Source organism: Cariama cristata, unplaced genomic scaffold, assembly GCF_000690535.1.
Source record: "Cariama cristata isolate BGI_N322 unplaced genomic scaffold, ASM69053v1 scaffold4739, whole genome shotgun sequence".
Lineage (NCBI taxonomy): Eukaryota > Metazoa > Chordata > Aves > Cariamiformes > Cariamidae > Cariama > Cariama cristata.
The window spans coordinates 27,491-45,775 of record NW_009636174.1 but is presented as its reverse complement, the minus strand read 5'-3'; the positions used below and the strand labels follow the sequence as shown (position 1 = coordinate 45,775).

Sequence of the window (18,285 nt, the reverse complement as noted above, 5' to 3'; positions counted from 1 at the left end):
GTCCGAGGTGATGCCGGCGGCCCCCGAGCCTTTTCGGTGGGCGCCCCACAGCCGCCCCAGGGATGGCCGGTGTCGTGCAGGCCGGCCCTGCGCTGCCTGGCACCATCAGCACCCGCATCTGCTCACCCGCTCTGTGCGTGGCCCCGCGGCTTCTGCTGAGGGTACTGCGGAGGTGGGAGGGAGGTGGCGAATGTCTCCTGAGTGGTAAGGATTGGGAGGTGCTCCCACATGAGTCCTGTATTACAGCAGGACGATCTGTTCTATTTCAGTCTGCCAAGCAAAATCGGGCTTTTGAAATTAAGCTTGCATCACCGTCACTTTGCCCATGATCAAAGTCGTACTGTTATTTTTATAGCTCACGTCCTAAATATGTGCTAGGTCAGTTTTCTTCTCTCTCATTTTGGGTTGTCTCAGTTTAAGTGAAAGCATACTTACCAATTTCTCATACGCCTTACGAGTGTTTCTTCCTTTTCCTGTTAATTTTCAGGTCTTCGCTTGAAACCAGAGACCCAGACTGTAGCTGCTGTAACGTGACAATTTGATTGGAAATGGAGAGCATTACACAGTTGTTCAATGATTTGTGTGAAGCACACTTGACAGGTTTGCCGTGGAAGGTCCATCTGGGCAGGCGGAAGATCAGCAAGAGAAGGGCTAAGCAAAGTCTGAAAAGGGTTGCTTACAATGCCCTGTTCGTAAACCTTTTTCAAGACGAGGCTCGTAAGCTGCAATCAAACGTTTCCAGGCTTCCAGTGAAAAACAAAATTTTGATGCTGTCTTTCAACTTGAGAGTTGGTGGCCTAGGTGCTCAAGCAGATAGACTGGAGAATCTTGTGGAGGAACTGGAAACAGCTGAATGCTTGCCATTCACTGAAGTTAATTCTGTCTTGGATCTCTTAGTACAGCTTGCTGGAACAGGTCCTCCTCAGCTTGTACCACAAAAAAAGGACTATTTTCTGAACAACAAATACGTTGGGAGAAATGTCAAGTACCAGGGTTATGATTTTTATGACGTAAGTGTATTTGAAGCCGATATACAATCTCTAATAACAAATGAAGAATGTCAGTTCAATGACACAATTCAGAAGACACTTCAGATAATGGAGGCTGCACCTGGCACTGGACTCCCTGCCATAGAGTTGTTCTCACAGAACTATCCTGCTGGTGACAAGTTTGAGAAAGAAACACGGGTCTCGCTCTTTGGTGCTCTTGTCCATAGCCGTACGTATGATATGGACATCAAGTTGGATTTACCACCAGTGCCTGACAATGCAGATTTGTCTGGACTTGCAATTAAAGTATGGTATTATTTGTTTTGGACTTCAGAGTGTATGCATGCTTTTAATACGCCACTTTGAAACTATAGTTTAAAATATAGGTAGTAATTTAATTTGTAATAGAAGCATACAGTATTGGAATTTAAGATGGAGCAGGGATCCTTTTCTTTACTGAGAACCAGCTAAGCTTTTCGGATACAGAGATGTATGATACTGAAAACCTTGGTCTTGTCCTATAACCGTATAAAAAAACATCGTGTGACCATAGGCTGTAGGAAGTTAAACCACCAGTTATACCTGTGCCTTCCCTAACCTAGTAATGTTTTCCTTGCATTTTTGCCTGCTTTGTACATTGAACTGCTTTGCGTTGTTGCTTCCTTGTTACTGTTCAGCCTGACTGCATAAGCATTCCTGTCTGTATGTGTTTTGCCATTTGCATTACATTACCTAACTTGTTGTATTTTCTTCTTGGCTTGTTGTATCTTAAAACATTTTTTTCAGTTACTACATTTCATCGAACTTTCTAGTTCCCACTGTACTTTTACCTTTTCAGTGTGTATGGTTTCTACTGTATATTTTTCTCCTTTTGCTGTCTATTCTGTTTATTTTTGCTATGTTTTATTCTCGTAGAGGTACTAGATAAATTTGCTGGTTTTTTTTTCTTTCTATTTTTACTATGTGTAGGTAGGTTTTTTATACTTCTGTGTTTGTAATCTTCATTTTGTTCCCTCTGCTTAACATATGGATAGCTCTTGCGATTCCCTGAATTCAGGGTGTTAATTGAAACTTGAAGGCAGACACATTAAAAAAGAAAACCCCTGTGCCATTCAATGTGCATGTATGGATGTAAGTCGTAACTCAGGGGAGGCAGAACTGTTTTGAGTAAGTGCTGTACTCTTTCAATCAGACTGGAAAATTTGCGATTTCTTGAAGAACATGCTGCTTTTTACGTGGGTGTGATTGTCTTTTACTAAAATTGAGTACTGTTCTGCACATACAACTCCTGTTGATTGGGAGTTGAGGATGTGGCATGTACACTGTTTGGACACCTGCAGATTTTCTGCATATGACTAAACATAAGGGAACAAACTATGCTAGTCATAATTAACAAAATGTTTACAAATTTGAAGAATTAGGGCCTGGATCATTTGCTCAAATGAAATACTGAGCAGTATGATTTTATTAGTGTTATATATTGTTGAATATCCAGACCTTGTATTCTCAATTTGTAGAACTATATGCTTACCAGAGGAGTAAGTTTCAAGTTTAACGCTGACAAACTTAGTATATTATTTTGATGATGGTGGTTGTTTTGTGTATAGGCAATAATACCTGTAGAGAGTTACCAAATGAAAAGAGTGCTTACAGGAAAAACTTAAAAAAAAGGGAGAGTGGACGACACAGGTTGAGTTATGTGGAGTCACTTGATCATGAATGATAGCAGGACATCTTCTGTATTAACATATGTTTCTTCAGTAAAATATTTTCATGTATAACATTTGAACTCTCTCTGACAGGTTCCCCAAAGTATAGACCAGTCAGAAGATGAGGGATTCCAGTCAGCATCCAATCTGACCCCTGATTCTCAGTCAGAGCCGAGCATGACTCCAGACATAGACTTGTGGGATGCAGTGCTTACATATGGACCCAGCAAACGAAGATGTTGGGAAAGAATTGGATAGTATGTGTCTGATGTTACTGGCAAACTTACTGTGCATCATATTCAAATGTATGAAGGTGCATTTCATCTTAGTTCCAAATGACATCAGTATGAATGGTGAAATGTGTGTATTTAATTCACAGAATTCAATATACTGCATTAATGATTGAGAAAGGAATAAAGGTCCTGCAGTTTCAACAAACTAGTTCTTAGAGTGCAGCTGTTTCATAGGAAGAGATAAAATTACCTTTGTCAAAAACACTGAAGGGATTATGTTGCTGTTTGTGTGAAATGCAACATTTTTCTAACTAATCTGACTTCTTATGCATTAGTATCTCCCAGTCTTGTATTCCTTTTCCCTGTGTGTAGCAAAACAGAAATTATTATAGCAGATTCCTTGATGGTGCAGTTAGGCTTGTAGTTCTTTTGGCTGTTGAGTAGAAGATGTGTGTGTTCAGAGAAGGCTCTATATAGCCCTGTTAAAGCTTCCTAACTTCCCTAAAATGACAAAAAAAAAAAAAAAAAAAAAACGGCAGGTATGGCAGGTATCTTCTTACATTGCTGATGGACAGTGGTGTGCGTGATTCTTGGAGAAGCTGTGCTTTGTATGTTTTCTGTAATTCTAAATAATAATCTAGTGTCTGTTGCAGTGTTATACAGTGTTTTTTCAACTCTGAGCCTGAGAAGCTCAGAAACTCCGAAGTTTCCTGATACGATTTTTCAAAGCCACTGTAGCACACTCTAGCTTTGTTCCTAGTACAAGACAGTTTTTCTTGCTGCCGTTTAGACTGTAAGGATCTTAAAGTCAAATATAGACCATATGCCTGACAGCTTTCGTGTAATACATGCTAGTAGAATTCAGAATTTTTGGAAGAATTGGAAGGAGAAATTGTTTTGGAGGGGATAGTAATCCTCACTGTGAAAAGCTAAGATGTCTTGACACAAGTCATACCATTTTGAGCATATTGGTCAACAACATATTTGAATATTAGTATTACGAGGACCCTGGAAATCTGGTATATATTGACCTCATTTTGCTAAGGTGAAAACTGCGTCAGGGAAAGCCACAAAAAAAGCTGGCGATTCTCTGTCAAGGTTTCTGTCTGAACTGAGGCTCAGATTATCTACCTGTTTCCTCACTGTAGTGAGTTTGGTCTACAGTTTCATTGACTGAATGCACGTTCCCTTAAAAATGTGCTATATACTAGTACCTTTTTCTGTGGTCAATACTGGCTGTGTAAAAATTCTGAAATGCCGTTTTTTCTTTAGGAGATGTATTTCCTTCTTTTTATATAATCACCTTGTAATGTTGTGTTTGCTCTGACACAGCCCACCTGGTAAAAAAGAGGAACCGTATCTTACTGAAGCTGGGAGAGAAGCTTTTGACAAATTTTACAAACTTCAAGAAGGGGAATTGCAACTGTTTAGTAACACTGTACTTCAGCTTCCACAGCTTGTCCTAGTGAAGGAACCTGAACTGGTTAAGGATGTCTTGAATGTCCTCATTGGTGTGGTATCCACTACATTTTCACTGAATCAGGTATGGAGAATTTTTATATGTGCTTCTTAGTCGCATATTTTTCTTTTTTTCTTTCTCGAGGTTTCCTTTTGAATATATATATTTCTTTTGAGATCTTGCAGTTGTGGATACTGTTAAAAAGTTGAGTGTGACCTAATGGCAATAAGGCAGTATTTATAGGTTGCAATAGCAATGTTATTACAATAGGCTAAGAGTATTTGTAGTCCTCTAAGTGAAAATAGGTTTACGAATGCTTGAAAATAGATGTGTGAATAGTTTTGTAGATTGGATTTTCTTGAAGGAATTGGTTAATGAGTCTTATTCTGTATATTTGAAAATACCTTTTATACTCCTGAAATTTTGCTGCAATTTAATATGTTTATCACGCTGTCCTAGCTATGTAGTCTCAGTCACCAGAGTATCTGAACTGAAAATTTGTCTGCTGTTATTTTTGTGTGTAAATGTTTGCTATTTTAAATCAGAATACAACTATGAAATATTTGAATCTTCTTTTTTTTCCTCCTCCCTATATCCTTTTAGGCTGCTCAGACGTTTGTGATAAAGGAGGGGGTATATGTATCTGGAACCTCACCAGAGACAATGCACAACCTACTCTCAGAAGTTGCGGAGTATGGAACCTATTACACACGACTAAGTCGTTTTTCTCTTCAGCCAGTTTTAGATTCTTCATACAGCAAAGGACTTGTGTTTCAGGTAAAGCAATTGTATTAAATCATCTAGATTTAATGGACCAGTTATCTTAGGTAGAGAAGGTAACTTTGATTTTGGGTAAAGCTGGAATTTCTGCATTCTGCAAAACTACAAAGTATTTTAAATGTAATGCTTATCCCAGGTCAGCAACGAACAGTGCCACTGTGTTTAAATCACAGCTCTGTGTGCTTAGGGCTTGCTTGCACTGAAACACATAGTAAAAGGTCTTCATTACCTGAAATGGGATTTGTTTAGTCATGTTCTGTTGAGGACTGAAGGAATATAGTTTTTAGATGTTTTTAAAACACCACATATTTATACATTAAGATATGTAAAATTAAAATAGTAAGAACTTTCTTAATACAGTGTATGTATATATAATACAATTAAAAAGAACTGGAATAGATAAATATTATATTTAATAGCTTTAATTACTTTTTCTTAGTTCAGAATGAAGTGCAAATTTTCCCTGTCAGTCCTCTGTATATTATGGTGAACTGTGCTGTGTAATATCAGGTGATTTCATCTCTTTCTAATGCATAGAATTTAGTTAGGATTGGCTATGAAAATGTATTCCTTCTGGATATTTTATTTACAGCAATGTTAATAGACAGTGAATAAAGTCTCTCTCCTTGTCTTGTTAGAAAATGTTCTAGATGAGTTTTTTCCAGTATCCAATTTAAGCATGAAAGTAAGGAAATGGGTTTCCCTGGGTTCATATTATAGCTGATAGAGAACGAGGAGCTCCTCGAAGGGCAATTCAAAGGAGCTGAACCAAGATGCTTTATTACACTGTGCGTGGTTGCATAATGTGCAGGATGTATAAAGAGTATAGAGGAGTCATCTGGCTAATTTAGATGTCTGAAGTTGCATGGACTCTTCCTTCCCCCTTACTTTGATATACAAGTCCTTCTTACCTACATATGCAAATTATTTTAGTGAAAGGCTTGTTTTCATGCTGATGCAATTGATGTGAGATGTGGGTAGACTATTAACAGCTTTAACAGTAAGACTTTCAATATTTTCTGTGGATACTAGGCATTCACAAGTGGGCTGAGAAAGTATCTTCAATATTACCGAGCCTGTGTTTTGTCAACACCTCCTACTTTAAGTCTTCTAACAATCAGCTTTCTCTTCAGAAAATTAGGTCGTCAGTTGAGGTAAGAGAATAATATTAAATATCTAAGCTTTTCATAGCAGAAAAAATGCAATCTATTTCTTCATATACACTAAAAGAGACATTACATGGGTATTCTTACATAGTCTTTCAGTATTTTTCCTCTGTTTTAACAGAAAGACTTCTTTGTATCTAGAAGATTCTAGGGAAAACATGTAAGGTCTTTATATTCAGTGTCTTTGTTATCCCTATTATCATTCAGCTGATGCAGTAGAGTTATTGTATGATGTTCAACTTTAGCAAAGTTCATCACTGATCTCAGAGACTTCTGGTTGAAGTTGTTACATATATTTTAATATTGTTTTTTAGGTATTTAGCTGAACTTTGTGGCATAGGAACAACAGCACTGGGGATCAGTGGTGGAGCTGGTGCTTCATTTCCTACGGTGATAATTAATTTGATATTTTAATGTTTGGTTTGGGTTACAGTGTTAATATTCTTCAAAATTGGATAGGATTTTATGTAAAATACTTAGTGTTGGTCTTTCTGCTACCAAAGATACGACCTTGGACCTCCAGTTAGAATCATAGAATGGTTTGGTTGGAAGGGACCTTAAAGATCACCTAGTTCCAGCCCCCCTGCCATGGGCAGGGACACCTTCCACCAGACCAGGTTGCTCAAAGCCCCATCAAGCCTGGCCTTGAACACTTCCAGGGATGGGGCATCCACAACTTCTCTGGGAAACCTCTTCCACTGCCTCGCCACCCTCACCGTGAAGAATTTATTCCTAGAAGTGCTATAATCCTTTCTCCAGATACTTTAAAATTTGGAATTTTGTCCTGTGTTTTCCTAAAGTAAACAAAGGACCCAAAATAAGCCCTAGAGTGCATTTCATTTCATTCTAAAGGAGGTGTTTGCAGCAAGTCAAATGAAACCAACTCTGAACATACCTGTTTTCCTCCAGTGACCATAAAGTGAGCTCGAGGTAACTAGATCAGATAAAGTGATCTTAACTTTAGATAGCTAGAGGAAGTGAGATGAATTCTACCTTCTGTGTCTAGTGAAACATGTAGAACTGTGTTTTTATGAGTCTTTTGTTATTAAAGTTGTAGTGAAGTTTGTTGCCTAATACTAGAATATTTTTCAATTTTTTTAGGGTGTTAAGTTGCTTTCATATCTGTACAAAGAGGCTCTCAACAACTGTAGCAATGAGCATTATCCAGTTCTTCTGTCTTTGTTGAAGACGAGCTGTGAACCATACACAAGGTGCGTCCGTACTGATCTCTGCATAATTATGTTTAAGAGCAGTTCTGAATTAGTAATCTGGTGATTAACTCTGGTAATTTAACAAGTGGCTTTTATCATTTTCACAGAAAATACAAGATGTTGCTGTATCTGCAAAATACATATTAAAATTAATTCATTTTGCTGAATCCTTCTTTCCCTCACTTTTCCACTCCGTAACAACATAAGGATTTTATGTGTGACTAGATCAGTAAATAAATGCATGTAAATAAGACTTCTTTCTTGCTGCTGGTCCTGGAAATTCATATTAGAATATAAGACTTGGATAAACTTCTATTTTTTTTTCTTCTCATACCTGTAGTGAAATCCTGAGACTGGCAACTAACAGATTTCTCTTGGTGTTGCACAAACTGGGAAAGTTCATGCTTATTTCCATTGTCTTTCTTGTGGGCTTTTTAGTAAGCAAAAATTAAAATTAAAATAAAAAACCCAAATCTGTTGTTCATTAAATGTATGTCACTTAGTTACAATAGGAAACAGAGTTCCTTGGATTGCAACAGTTTTGTTAAGCAGTGCGCATCAATTTAGAAATTGTTATAGACTTCTGAAGAGGCGCTAATTTTTTTTTAAATAGCTATTTATTTATTTAAAATACTATTTATAAACTATTTATCACTTTACAGTGATACTTAATAGATGTAATGATACTAGAAGGAGAAAACCAAAATCTGTCAAAATGCTCTAAATTTAAGATTCCTCCCATGGCCACCCTTCTTTTTTTTTCTTCCTTCTACATAAAATGTTCTTCAGAGAAATTTAATTTCAGATTTAGCAGAAGACTTGTTCAGATATATTCAGAGCTCCTGCCCTGTAATTTATAGAAAGTAGTCACATTTCTGAAATACCAAGGGCAGAATGTCATGGCATCACAAGGAACCTAAAAAATATGAAAGTATGCTTACTGGTATGTGATACTTACAGCATTGACTCCTAAATTTGTTGCAGATCTCTATCAAAACATCAATCAAGTACAATCAGGGCTGCCGTGGAAGGAGGCCTCCATTATCTGCAGAAAGTGTTAGCCCACTCATTTATTAACCTGAAAAAAATTACATAATAGAGTTGTTGATCAAATAAATCATAGAAACATAAGATTTAACACCTCAAAAGTTCTTAACTTTTTACTTATGACCTTGAAATTGAATGGTGCTTCCTGTGCTAAATGCTTCCTGTTTGTAACACTGACCCAGTGTCTAGAAACAGTGTTAGTATTGCATCTGGTAAGAAAAGAAAAGATTAGCTTCAGGTGCTCTGACCCTTTTTATCTGTAGCTTCAGATAATTGTATTTTTTTTTTTCAAAAGTTTGGTTTCACACAGAGGAAATATGAAAAAGCATGAAGAAATATTTCAAGATAGTAGTTCTCATTATTGCATGTATATTAAAAATGTCTCTAGGTCTGGGGAAAAAGTGCTTGGTATTGCATCTTTGTTTTATACCCTTTCAGTTTCTCCCTGCTGAAGTTACCTCTCTTTAAACGAGCTCCTTCCTGCTTGTCTCACCCTATCCCTGCTTTTGATGTGCTGCAAAGATTTCTAGAAATTTTTATTATGTTCTCAGTAAATTAATACACAGAAATAAAAAGATGTTTTTAATTAAGGCAGTGTTCTTTCATCTTAACTAATTATCACTGAAATGTTCTATATAAATATGTTTTCTCGTAAGAAAAATGTGGAGACACAATCCTGTGTGTATCTTAAATATCAGTGTGACAGCGCTTAATTGCTGGTTTTTATCCTGCCTATAGCTTGTGTGTTTTGATGTTTTAAAGAATATACTTACTGCTTGGTTTGAGAAGGTGAGATAATTGCATACTTACTGCTTGGTTTGAGAAGGTGAGAGGATTGATTTTCAATATTGTACAATTGTATTTTTTTTAGATTTATCTATGATTGGGTATACAGTGGTGTATTCAGAGATGTTTATGGAGAATTTATGATCCAGGTGAATGAAGATTATCTTTGTTTCAGAGGTACAGTATGTATTTGGAGCATTTCTAATGTGTATAATTTGTGCTGTTAATTAAATAATTAAAAATACATACTTTCATCTTTTTGTTTGATATGTAGATAAACACTACTGGACTCATGGCTATGTTTTGATTTCAAAAGAAGTAGAAGATTGTGTCCCTGTGTTTCTTAAACATATTGCTAATGATGTGTACATATGCGGGAAAACGATAAACTTGCTGAAATTGTGCTGTCCTAGGGTAAGTTTTGGTTTGATTCCTTCCTATTACATTGAGAAAATCATGTCTCTTTAGAGCAAGTTTCTAGGTCTTTAGCAAGTTTGCTCCTTTATTGAAAACTGGTATTGCCTAAGTAGGATGTTGATTCGTGAAAGGCAATTAGGTGCTCTCAGGTACTTGTGAGCTGATTATCGACTTTACTTGTTAACACCTCACTGCAGAAATGTAAATTTTTAACAGCATCAAATTTATCGTATCCAACGCGCATGCTATATTTCCTATTTTCCTTTGTATTGAAAGAAATGTTTTAGGTTTCCAAGCAAGTGCCTTCCGTTTTTCACACAACTCACACTAGTATTTTTTGGTTTAAAGATGCCTCACTGTCTAGGTCATGACTCAGTTCTGCATAGCTCTTGTCTTTCAGCTCTATCACTACATTTCCAAGAAGTGCTTAAATATTTCTGTTTATTCATATTTTGCAGAACGAGTCTCGTCCTTGATAAGAAAAACATGTTAAACTACTTTGTGTCTTCCCTCTTCTCCGTATATGTCTAACTGTGAAAAAATCACAGAGGGGTCTAAAGTCTATAGGCAGTCTTTGCCAAGTAACTAGTATTCTCTTTCTTTCTAAGATCGGAGCTGCCCAGTCTTGGCAGAGCTGAGCAGCTCAGTTGTCTGGTATCATCAGGCATAAGCCTAATATCTCAAGTGAGATGGCCCTCTGCTAGTTCTGAGTCTGCTCTGATAAGCATTCTCAAACCATGACTCGGTGTGCCAGTAGTGCTGGGCTTTTTATAAAACAGTGCCAGCCGTTATTTCCATTATAAATTACAGCTGTATCAGTCACTAACACAGTATCTTAATAGATAGAACATTCCCCCAGGATGTGCGGCACCCAGGTTCAATCATCCTCCATCTGTCTGGGAGTGCCAGTCACATTTCATCCCTTTTCATGATAATGCTGTAAACAGCTGGCTCTTCCTTTTTGCTTAGGCTAACACAGCCCCAGGGACACAGCTCTGGGTGTCCAGTCTTCTGGCTTTTACCAGTAGACTGATGAATCCAGTGTGAGCATGCTTGTGCGTGTTTTTTTTTTTTTTTTTTTAAAGCTCACTTACCTGTTTTCTGCACTCAGTAGAACAGCTTCAGAGATGTAGGGATGCTGAGATGGAGATTCCTATCCAATTCAGTGAGAAAGAGGGGACCCTTAGAATTTGACCTGTGATCCAAATTCTTGAATGTTATATCTCTGTCTCCTACTTTGAATGATATAAATGCTAAAATAATATTAATAAAAATTTTAGATCCTGTGTAGAGTCTTGTCACAGTATCTTGACACATTGCTAAATTTAAAAAAATATATAATGCGAGTTCATAATCTGACATTTTACAGTTAAAAAAATGTATTTAAAAGGAAATTTCTCATTTTTCAGCATTATATATGTTGGTCAGATATACCTGTTCCCCGGATTTCAGTTATTTTTTCACTTGAGGAGCTGAAAGAGATAGAGAGAGATTGTGCAGTGTACGTAGGCCGAATGGAAAGAATTGCCCGATACAGTTCCATAAGCAAAGAGGAAAAGGTAAATGAATAAAAGAATAAACACCTTATTGTTGGGATTTTTAATACTAATTTTTTATTGTTGTCATAACTTTGAAAGAATTTGTATTTATGGTCAGAATTTTTTCATTGGTCAATTGGTGTTTGAATTGTTATCACATCAAATAAACTTATTTAATACAGCTTTTAAAAGTATAGGTGGTGTGTTGTCATTTGTTGGCATTTTCTTATATTAAATGAGTTTTGGACTACCATCTTACTTCTTTGCAGCAGCAGATTTGCCCTCCTACTGAAAAGTACTGAAAAGATTGTTAGATTCTAATTTAACAAATGTGGCAAGCAAATTAGTAACGAGATAATTTGTAATTTGCAAAGTTAATTTTTTTTTCAGAACTCTTCTAGTTATAAAGAGACTTCTGTCTTTCAGATGCCATTCAATACAGTGTATATATCAGATGGATTTGGCTTCTTGTGAGGCCTTGGAGTATTAACTTGAAATATTAGTTTATAAACTTTCCATTTATTTAATTGTTTTATTCATATTTCTGTACTGTAATCATAGATTAATAACCATCATAAAGCATGCACCTATCTTTGCAACAGTATATTTTCAAATCTAAAATAATAGAAAAAATTCCTACCTGTATTTGTGTTTGTTTCGTTTTTTGGTTTTTTTTTTAGGATTTGCGCATGGAAATAGCCAAACAAGAATTAATTGTTCATGCTCGAGAAACTGCTAGTAAAGTACTAAAAGCCATTAATGGTAAGTTGCAGTGGTGTTTCATGTGTTTTCTAGTGGGTTTGTTACTGTAAACTAACAACCTGTTTATTTTAATACAGATCGACAAATGTCGGAACGAATGGCTTTGGATGCAAAGAAACGGGAGCAGTTTCAGAAGCTGAAAGAGCAGTTTGCAAGAGACCAAGAGGTATTTCTCTGTGTTTTTGAAGGCCAACATTATTTCTTAGGCAAATAATTAAAAGGATATCTTGATTTATTGAAGTTGAATGAATAGCTCATGGGGTACAAATAAGAACTTCTTGCATATGTGTGCGTTAGAGCTGGTATTGGGAGTGGCTTTTAAAAGTATTCAATATTTATGCAGCGTCGCCTTGCAATAAAGCAAGAGGAGATTGATGATGATTTCAGCTATGCCCGAGAACTGAGAGAGAGAGAAAAAAGACTGAAAGCTTTAGAAGAAGAACTGGAAAAAAAGGCAAGGTAAATGTATCTGAGTAGTCTCCCAAAGCTTAGATACTCCAAGACCGTCATAAAGACCTGAGGAAAAATAATTGTGTATTAAAATTTATGGTACTAGCAATTCCCAGACATGGCTCTTCTAGGGTAATGTTTACAGTTAAAAAGATGGATGTAAGGATTTTTGATAATCTATGGGCCATTTTGTGAGGTAGGAATGGTTAGTGGACCAAAAGTCTGGGATCCACTGATGTGCGCCAGCCCTATCCAGTCTGGTTTTTGTTATGATCTGAATTTCAGGAAAAAATGTAACTCCATCTTACAATTACAAACTGAACCCACAGCAGAAATGGTCACATGTATGTCAAAGTAGAAGTAAAAAGCAGACGGAGGAGTTAGATTGATAATTATTTGAATTGCTCTTGTTATACATCTAGTTCTATTTCACTTTCTTCTGTTATATCTAAAGATACTTAAGATAAATGACTGACCTACTGTGAATAGTTATAGAAATACATATTGACTAAGAATACAGTGCTGTTTTCTCCACCTGTTTATTCTCTGTGATTGAAGCCTCTGGCTTCTACTTTTTAAAAAATTATTCTTGGTTCTGAAGTGCTAAAAGGTCTTATTCTTTAGAAGGAAAGATGAAAATCAGTGTGCAAAAATCTGTAACTTAGCTTTATTTTTACCTTCATTTAGGCAGGAATTAATTGACCATTACAGCAAACTTTCTGATGATGCAGCCCGTCGGGAACAAAGAGCGTTATGGAAAATCCAGCGACACAAGTTGGAAACAGCCCGTCTTAAGTTTCTGTTAGAAGATCAAAAACGCATTGAGGTATCTTCTGAAAAGATTTAAGAAATGTAATTTAGAAAATTTGGTACTTGGTACTTGGAAGACTTCCAGGTTTGTCTTTTTTTTTTTTTTATAGGAAATGCTTGAAAAACTTCCAGATGGAAACTACAGGAGAAAATTAGATATTATTCCTTATAAACAATGCCAGTTGGCTTTAGATAAAAACCCTGTTGTGAAAGATCCACATTCACAGGTGAGATGACTTTCTTACATAGATGCCAGGTTGCTATTCCAAGTTTCCCTCAAGGGAGTTCATTTCACGGTTCAGTTCAGTTCAGTAAACACAAGGTTCACTGTAACAGCAGGGTGAATAGTTATCACATTATTGGTAGTACATTTGAAAAATTGGAAAATTTTTGATCTTACTTGTAATAAAGTGGCACTCTAATAAGTAGCTTGATTATGTGACTAGCTATACAGTGTAATAATATTTCTCTTTTAGGTGTCTTCTGTGAAACCTCTGCATTCTGATGAGACAGTTGGCAGAAAAGAATCTGAGCCTGGACTGGAAAATGCTGCTTCTGCTGACAAAGCACTGCCCGTGCCAGAGCCAACAAATAATAATTCTGATCAGCATTTTCAGCCTAAAGCAGCAGGGTCTGAAAGCAGTCTCCAAAGTTCAGAGAAAGCGTGCAGTCCTCTTTGCAGTGCTGATTCCTTCCCTGAATCCAATGTGAATATAGAAGATTTCTTACCAAACCCACAAGATGAACAACCTGTTGCCATTAGTGTGCAAAGATCTTTGCTAGATGAAGCATTCCAAAATATTAACTCGGATCTTTCTGAGACTTCTCAAGTAAGTGAAAATCAGCCTATCTTGAGAGCAGCACTGGAAGGAGAAGACAATGCACCATTGCATCAGCAAAACGAGTATGATTTTAATACGGTTCTCAGATCATCTGCAGCTTGGCAGGGACATGTTAGAGTTGGAGAGAATGTATTTGATGTGGAGTACAGAAGGCCTCGGTGGAATATTCATGGACATGCATCTGATGCCAACATTAGAGTGGGGGAATATGTACCTCATGTGGACTCTTACCAGCCACATGCAAGTCCTTATGGGCATTCTTCAGACTCCCATATAAAAATCAGCAGCTATACTTCTGAAGTTGAATCTAGCAGACCCCGATGGAATATTCATGGGCATGTTTCTGAAGCTCATATTAAAATTGGGGAATATGTTTCAGAGGTAGAGCCCTCAAGGCCTAGGTGGAACATTCATGGACATGCTTCGGAAGCCAATATTAAGATTGGAGAGTATGTGTCAAATGTAGCTCCTACAAGGCCTCGATGGAACATTCATGGTCATGCATCTGATGCCAATATCAAGATTGGTGAAAACGTGTCAGAGGTGCTCTCAGCTAGACCTCGTTGGAACATCCATGGGCATGCTTCACAGTCACACATCAAAATTGGAGAACTGGTTTCAGATACAGAGCCTTTGAAATCTCGTTGGAGCCCATTTGGTCACGCATCCCAGTCAAGCATCCAAGTAGGGGAGTGGGCCCCATCTACAGAAAACGATCCAATACCTCATCGTAAAACCATTTTGGGTCCTTCCTCTGACTCCACAGTTCAGACACTTCTGTTTTTTTTCCTGCTGAAGGGAGCAGAAAGGAGGCAAAAACATCACAAGTTAAGGAAAAGACTTCACCACAGTTGCAGTCGTCTGACAGTGTTCCAGTCTTTCCTGATGCTAATAGTAAAGGTGACAAAAAAGAAAATACAATCAAAGAGAAACAAGAAGGTAAAATACAATTAAGTTTATTCAGTGAACATTTGTTTAGGGGCTCATGAAAGTAAGTGTAAATGTTTATGTTCAAAATGGGTACTTATCACTTAATTCCTTACATAACTGTTAGAACTCAGAAGAAAGAATTTGAGCTTAGTCTTGTCTCCTATATATGAGAAACAGAGCGTAAAAAAAATTCTAGTCTGAAACTTCGTGAAACAGTACCTTGTGTGATCTTGAGTAGAGAACACGCAAAAAACTGCCTGCATGGGGGGCTATGGGGAGGGTCTGTTATTGGAGTGGTTGTTTCGGTGATGGTCTATACAGAAATTTTGAAGAACTTTGGGAGCAGACCTGAAGTGTGAACTAAGTATTATAAGCAGGTCTAAGTAAATGCTGTCTTTAATTTACTTGTCGTTACAGTAATTGCAAATGTGGTCAACAAGGACCTTTCTCCAGATTCCTCACAGACCTTACAGGTAAGAAACAAAGTATTTGTCGAAGACTTCCTTTTCCTTCAAAGGATTAACACTGGAAGTTAAGGTAATAAGTTTCTGTCCTAATCTAGTAATCACTGTAATACCATAATGTTTTACATGTCAGAAAAATAGAGGTGAGGAAGCTCCTTTATTTTCAGTTGGAACAACTAGTCACTTACATGTAAGAACACATTGTGCGTGAGTGGACAAAGCCAGCATCTCTCACAAAATTTGTCCCGTTTTTTTGTTTTAGGCAGAAGAACCTGAAAAAGCAATTCCACAAGATACTGTGCCTCAAGAAGCTGTATTTTCTGAAGCTAATGCTCCCAAGGAGGAGGAAGGGGGAGAGGAAGATACATGGAAGAAAGAACAAGCTTATTTGAAGGCCTTATCGGATCAGTATTGTATTGAAAAATACCAAGATAGTTACGATTTGATGTGTGAGTAGAAGTGTTGGAACAGCAGATCAATAGAAGATGTGGTAAACTTGAGCAAGAAAGCTGAGCGCCAGAAAAAATATCTGAATTACTAGTAAATCACCAATATTATGAACTGCAGTAGCCAAACAATTTGCTTCTAGGCACAAAGATGAGAAATACGTTTTGACACATCATGATTTTCTAACCTAGAGGGGTGTGTAGAGTTTAACAGAAACAGAGTATCAAATTACTTAAATATAATAACTTAACAATGTTTATATATAATTTTTAAATTTAGCAGAACTACCAGTTTCTCATCTCTTGCATCATGTGATACCAAGATCGTACACCTTTCCTGTGGATCCTATGGTACAGTCAGCAACAGATGAAACGGCTGTGCAGCTGAGTGAGCTTTTATCTCTGCCAGTGCTGATGAAACGTTCTATTACTGCTCCACTTGTATCTCAGTGAGTATTTGCTAAATTTTCAATTCACTAACAATTAATGTCATGTTCTTTATTAGTTCTTTTTTGAGACAAGAGTTGCACATAGATCTGTTCTCTTAAATTTGCTCTTTGATCCCAGAAGTGGTTTGGTGAATGGTCCGTTATTAACTAAAAAGTTCAGATTTACTTTATAAATAGTAAGATAAACTTATATTTTTATGTGTAAATTAAAAATTTGAAGGTCTGTTTGAAATACAAGGGCTTGGAGAGAAGTGTTTGCTTTCAGGCTCATGGATTATGCAGCAGTGGTTTTGACACCATTGGTTTCCTTGTTCTTTTAAAAAGAAGGTGTATCATTTATTATGTTTTTCCTAGTTTTTATTTAGCAGATGAAAGATAAGGGGAGGAAAAAAAAATAATCTTTTGATTATGTGAAAGCTCATGCATATTGATCAGGATATATTTTATGTTTCTATGGGAACTCCAGCTTCAAGGCTGTTTTGAAGTTTAATAAAAGCTTTTGTTGTTACTATTGGAATATATAGGGAAACCACATATATGTTGGATCATTTTATTAGTATATCTAATGGTATTTTAAAGAGGAGTTTTTATGTATGAGATTAGCTTCTGTCATGAAAAGAGTTATTGACAGATGTGTTGAAATGCTTCCCGTTTTGGAATCTACTTTCTTGTAAGTTTGGATTTCCATTTACTAACTTTGAGTATGCTATAAAGTTTGGTGCAATGTAGAAAGATGTAATTATCTAACTGAGTTTTAAACATCCAGATTGGCTACCAGAACGATCTTTATACAAATTCATGTAATCAGCAAAACAAAGTAAGCGAGCCTGAGTTGTGTGCTGGCAGAATTAGCCTATCCCTGATATGCAAGTTAAATTATTTAAAGTTAGCTTGAATACCTACACTGTAGTGTCAACTGTGGTATGGGCCTGCCCTTGGTATCTAGTGTCAGAACTTTACCGATTAGGATATTCTTCTCAGGGATTTAATAGTCTGTCTTACTCTGTTTGTGTAGGTGACAGAGATGAGACAGTACATGTAGCCAGTCTTAAAATACTTCCCCAGTACTGTTCAAAACCCGGTTATCTGAAGTGGTAGGTTTTAATTCTGGTATACTCTGGATGAAGATTGTCGTCTCTATCTCCCTTCCCCCCTCCCCCCCCTTTTCTTTTTGCTTATGTGAACATCATCCTGTCTTGGGTATCATAGTTAAGTACTGGAGCATTAATCTGATGTAGCCACAGCTGGACATTAATAGTAAGGAAGGAGTTTCTTGTAAGAATAATACCTTTTTTGTGTTTTATTTGTAGTGTTTCTCTTGTGAACAAAGCAATAGTTGATTATTACTTTGTGGAACTGAACGTAGAGAAGCATTTTGAAGCACTGAGACACTTTCTCTTAATGGAAGATGGGGAGTTTGCTCAGTCGCTTAGTGACCTGCTGTTTGAGAAGGTATTTGCTTTGTTGTCTTACCCCTTGGTTTTGGGTTGTCTGCTTTAGCTTGACACCTCTGGATTTATTTGCATGGGAATGAGGGAATGGTGTGAATTAGAATCCTGGCTTGTGCTCTTTTCTTCTTTTGTGCCGTGTCAAGAAGTGGTGTAGCAAGGAACTCTGTTAATGTTTTAAGGAGTGAGGCTAAAGAAGGTCTTTGCTCAGAAGGGATGCCCATGCCCAAGGAAGTCCCAAGGAAGAGAGTAGTATTTCCTACTGCTAGTCCCAGCAATACAGAGAGTGCAAGGATTTGGCACACTGAGGATAATAATTTCAAACTCTGACAGATAAGCGGTCACGGAA

At 36.9% G+C, this 18,285-nt stretch overlaps 1 protein-coding gene across 1 annotated transcript in view; it reads left to right on the top strand.

The window, feature by feature from the left end:
- The first annotated feature begins 548 nt into the window (after positions 1-548).
- TUBGCP6 (tubulin, gamma complex associated protein 6) overlaps positions 549-18,285 on the top strand; it is a 23,213-nt gene continuing 5,476 nt past the window's right edge. The window contains 21 exon segments of the mRNA XM_009707810.1: positions 549-1,295; positions 2,792-2,955; positions 4,264-4,474; positions 4,994-5,167; positions 6,203-6,324; positions 6,651-6,726; positions 7,438-7,547; positions 9,466-9,557; positions 9,655-9,794; positions 11,207-11,356; positions 12,016-12,097; positions 12,175-12,263; positions 12,441-12,556; positions 13,235-13,373; positions 13,468-13,584; positions 13,834-14,983; positions 14,986-15,138; positions 15,547-15,602; positions 15,856-16,042; positions 16,320-16,488; positions 17,799-17,940. Of these exon segments, the coding sequence (XP_009706112.1) occupies positions 549-1,295; positions 2,792-2,955; positions 4,264-4,474; positions 4,994-5,167; positions 6,203-6,324; positions 6,651-6,726; positions 7,438-7,547; positions 9,466-9,557; positions 9,655-9,794; positions 11,207-11,356; positions 12,016-12,097; positions 12,175-12,263; positions 12,441-12,556; positions 13,235-13,373; positions 13,468-13,584; positions 13,834-14,983; positions 14,986-15,138; positions 15,547-15,602; positions 15,856-16,042; positions 16,320-16,488; positions 17,799-17,940 (4,386 nt within the window).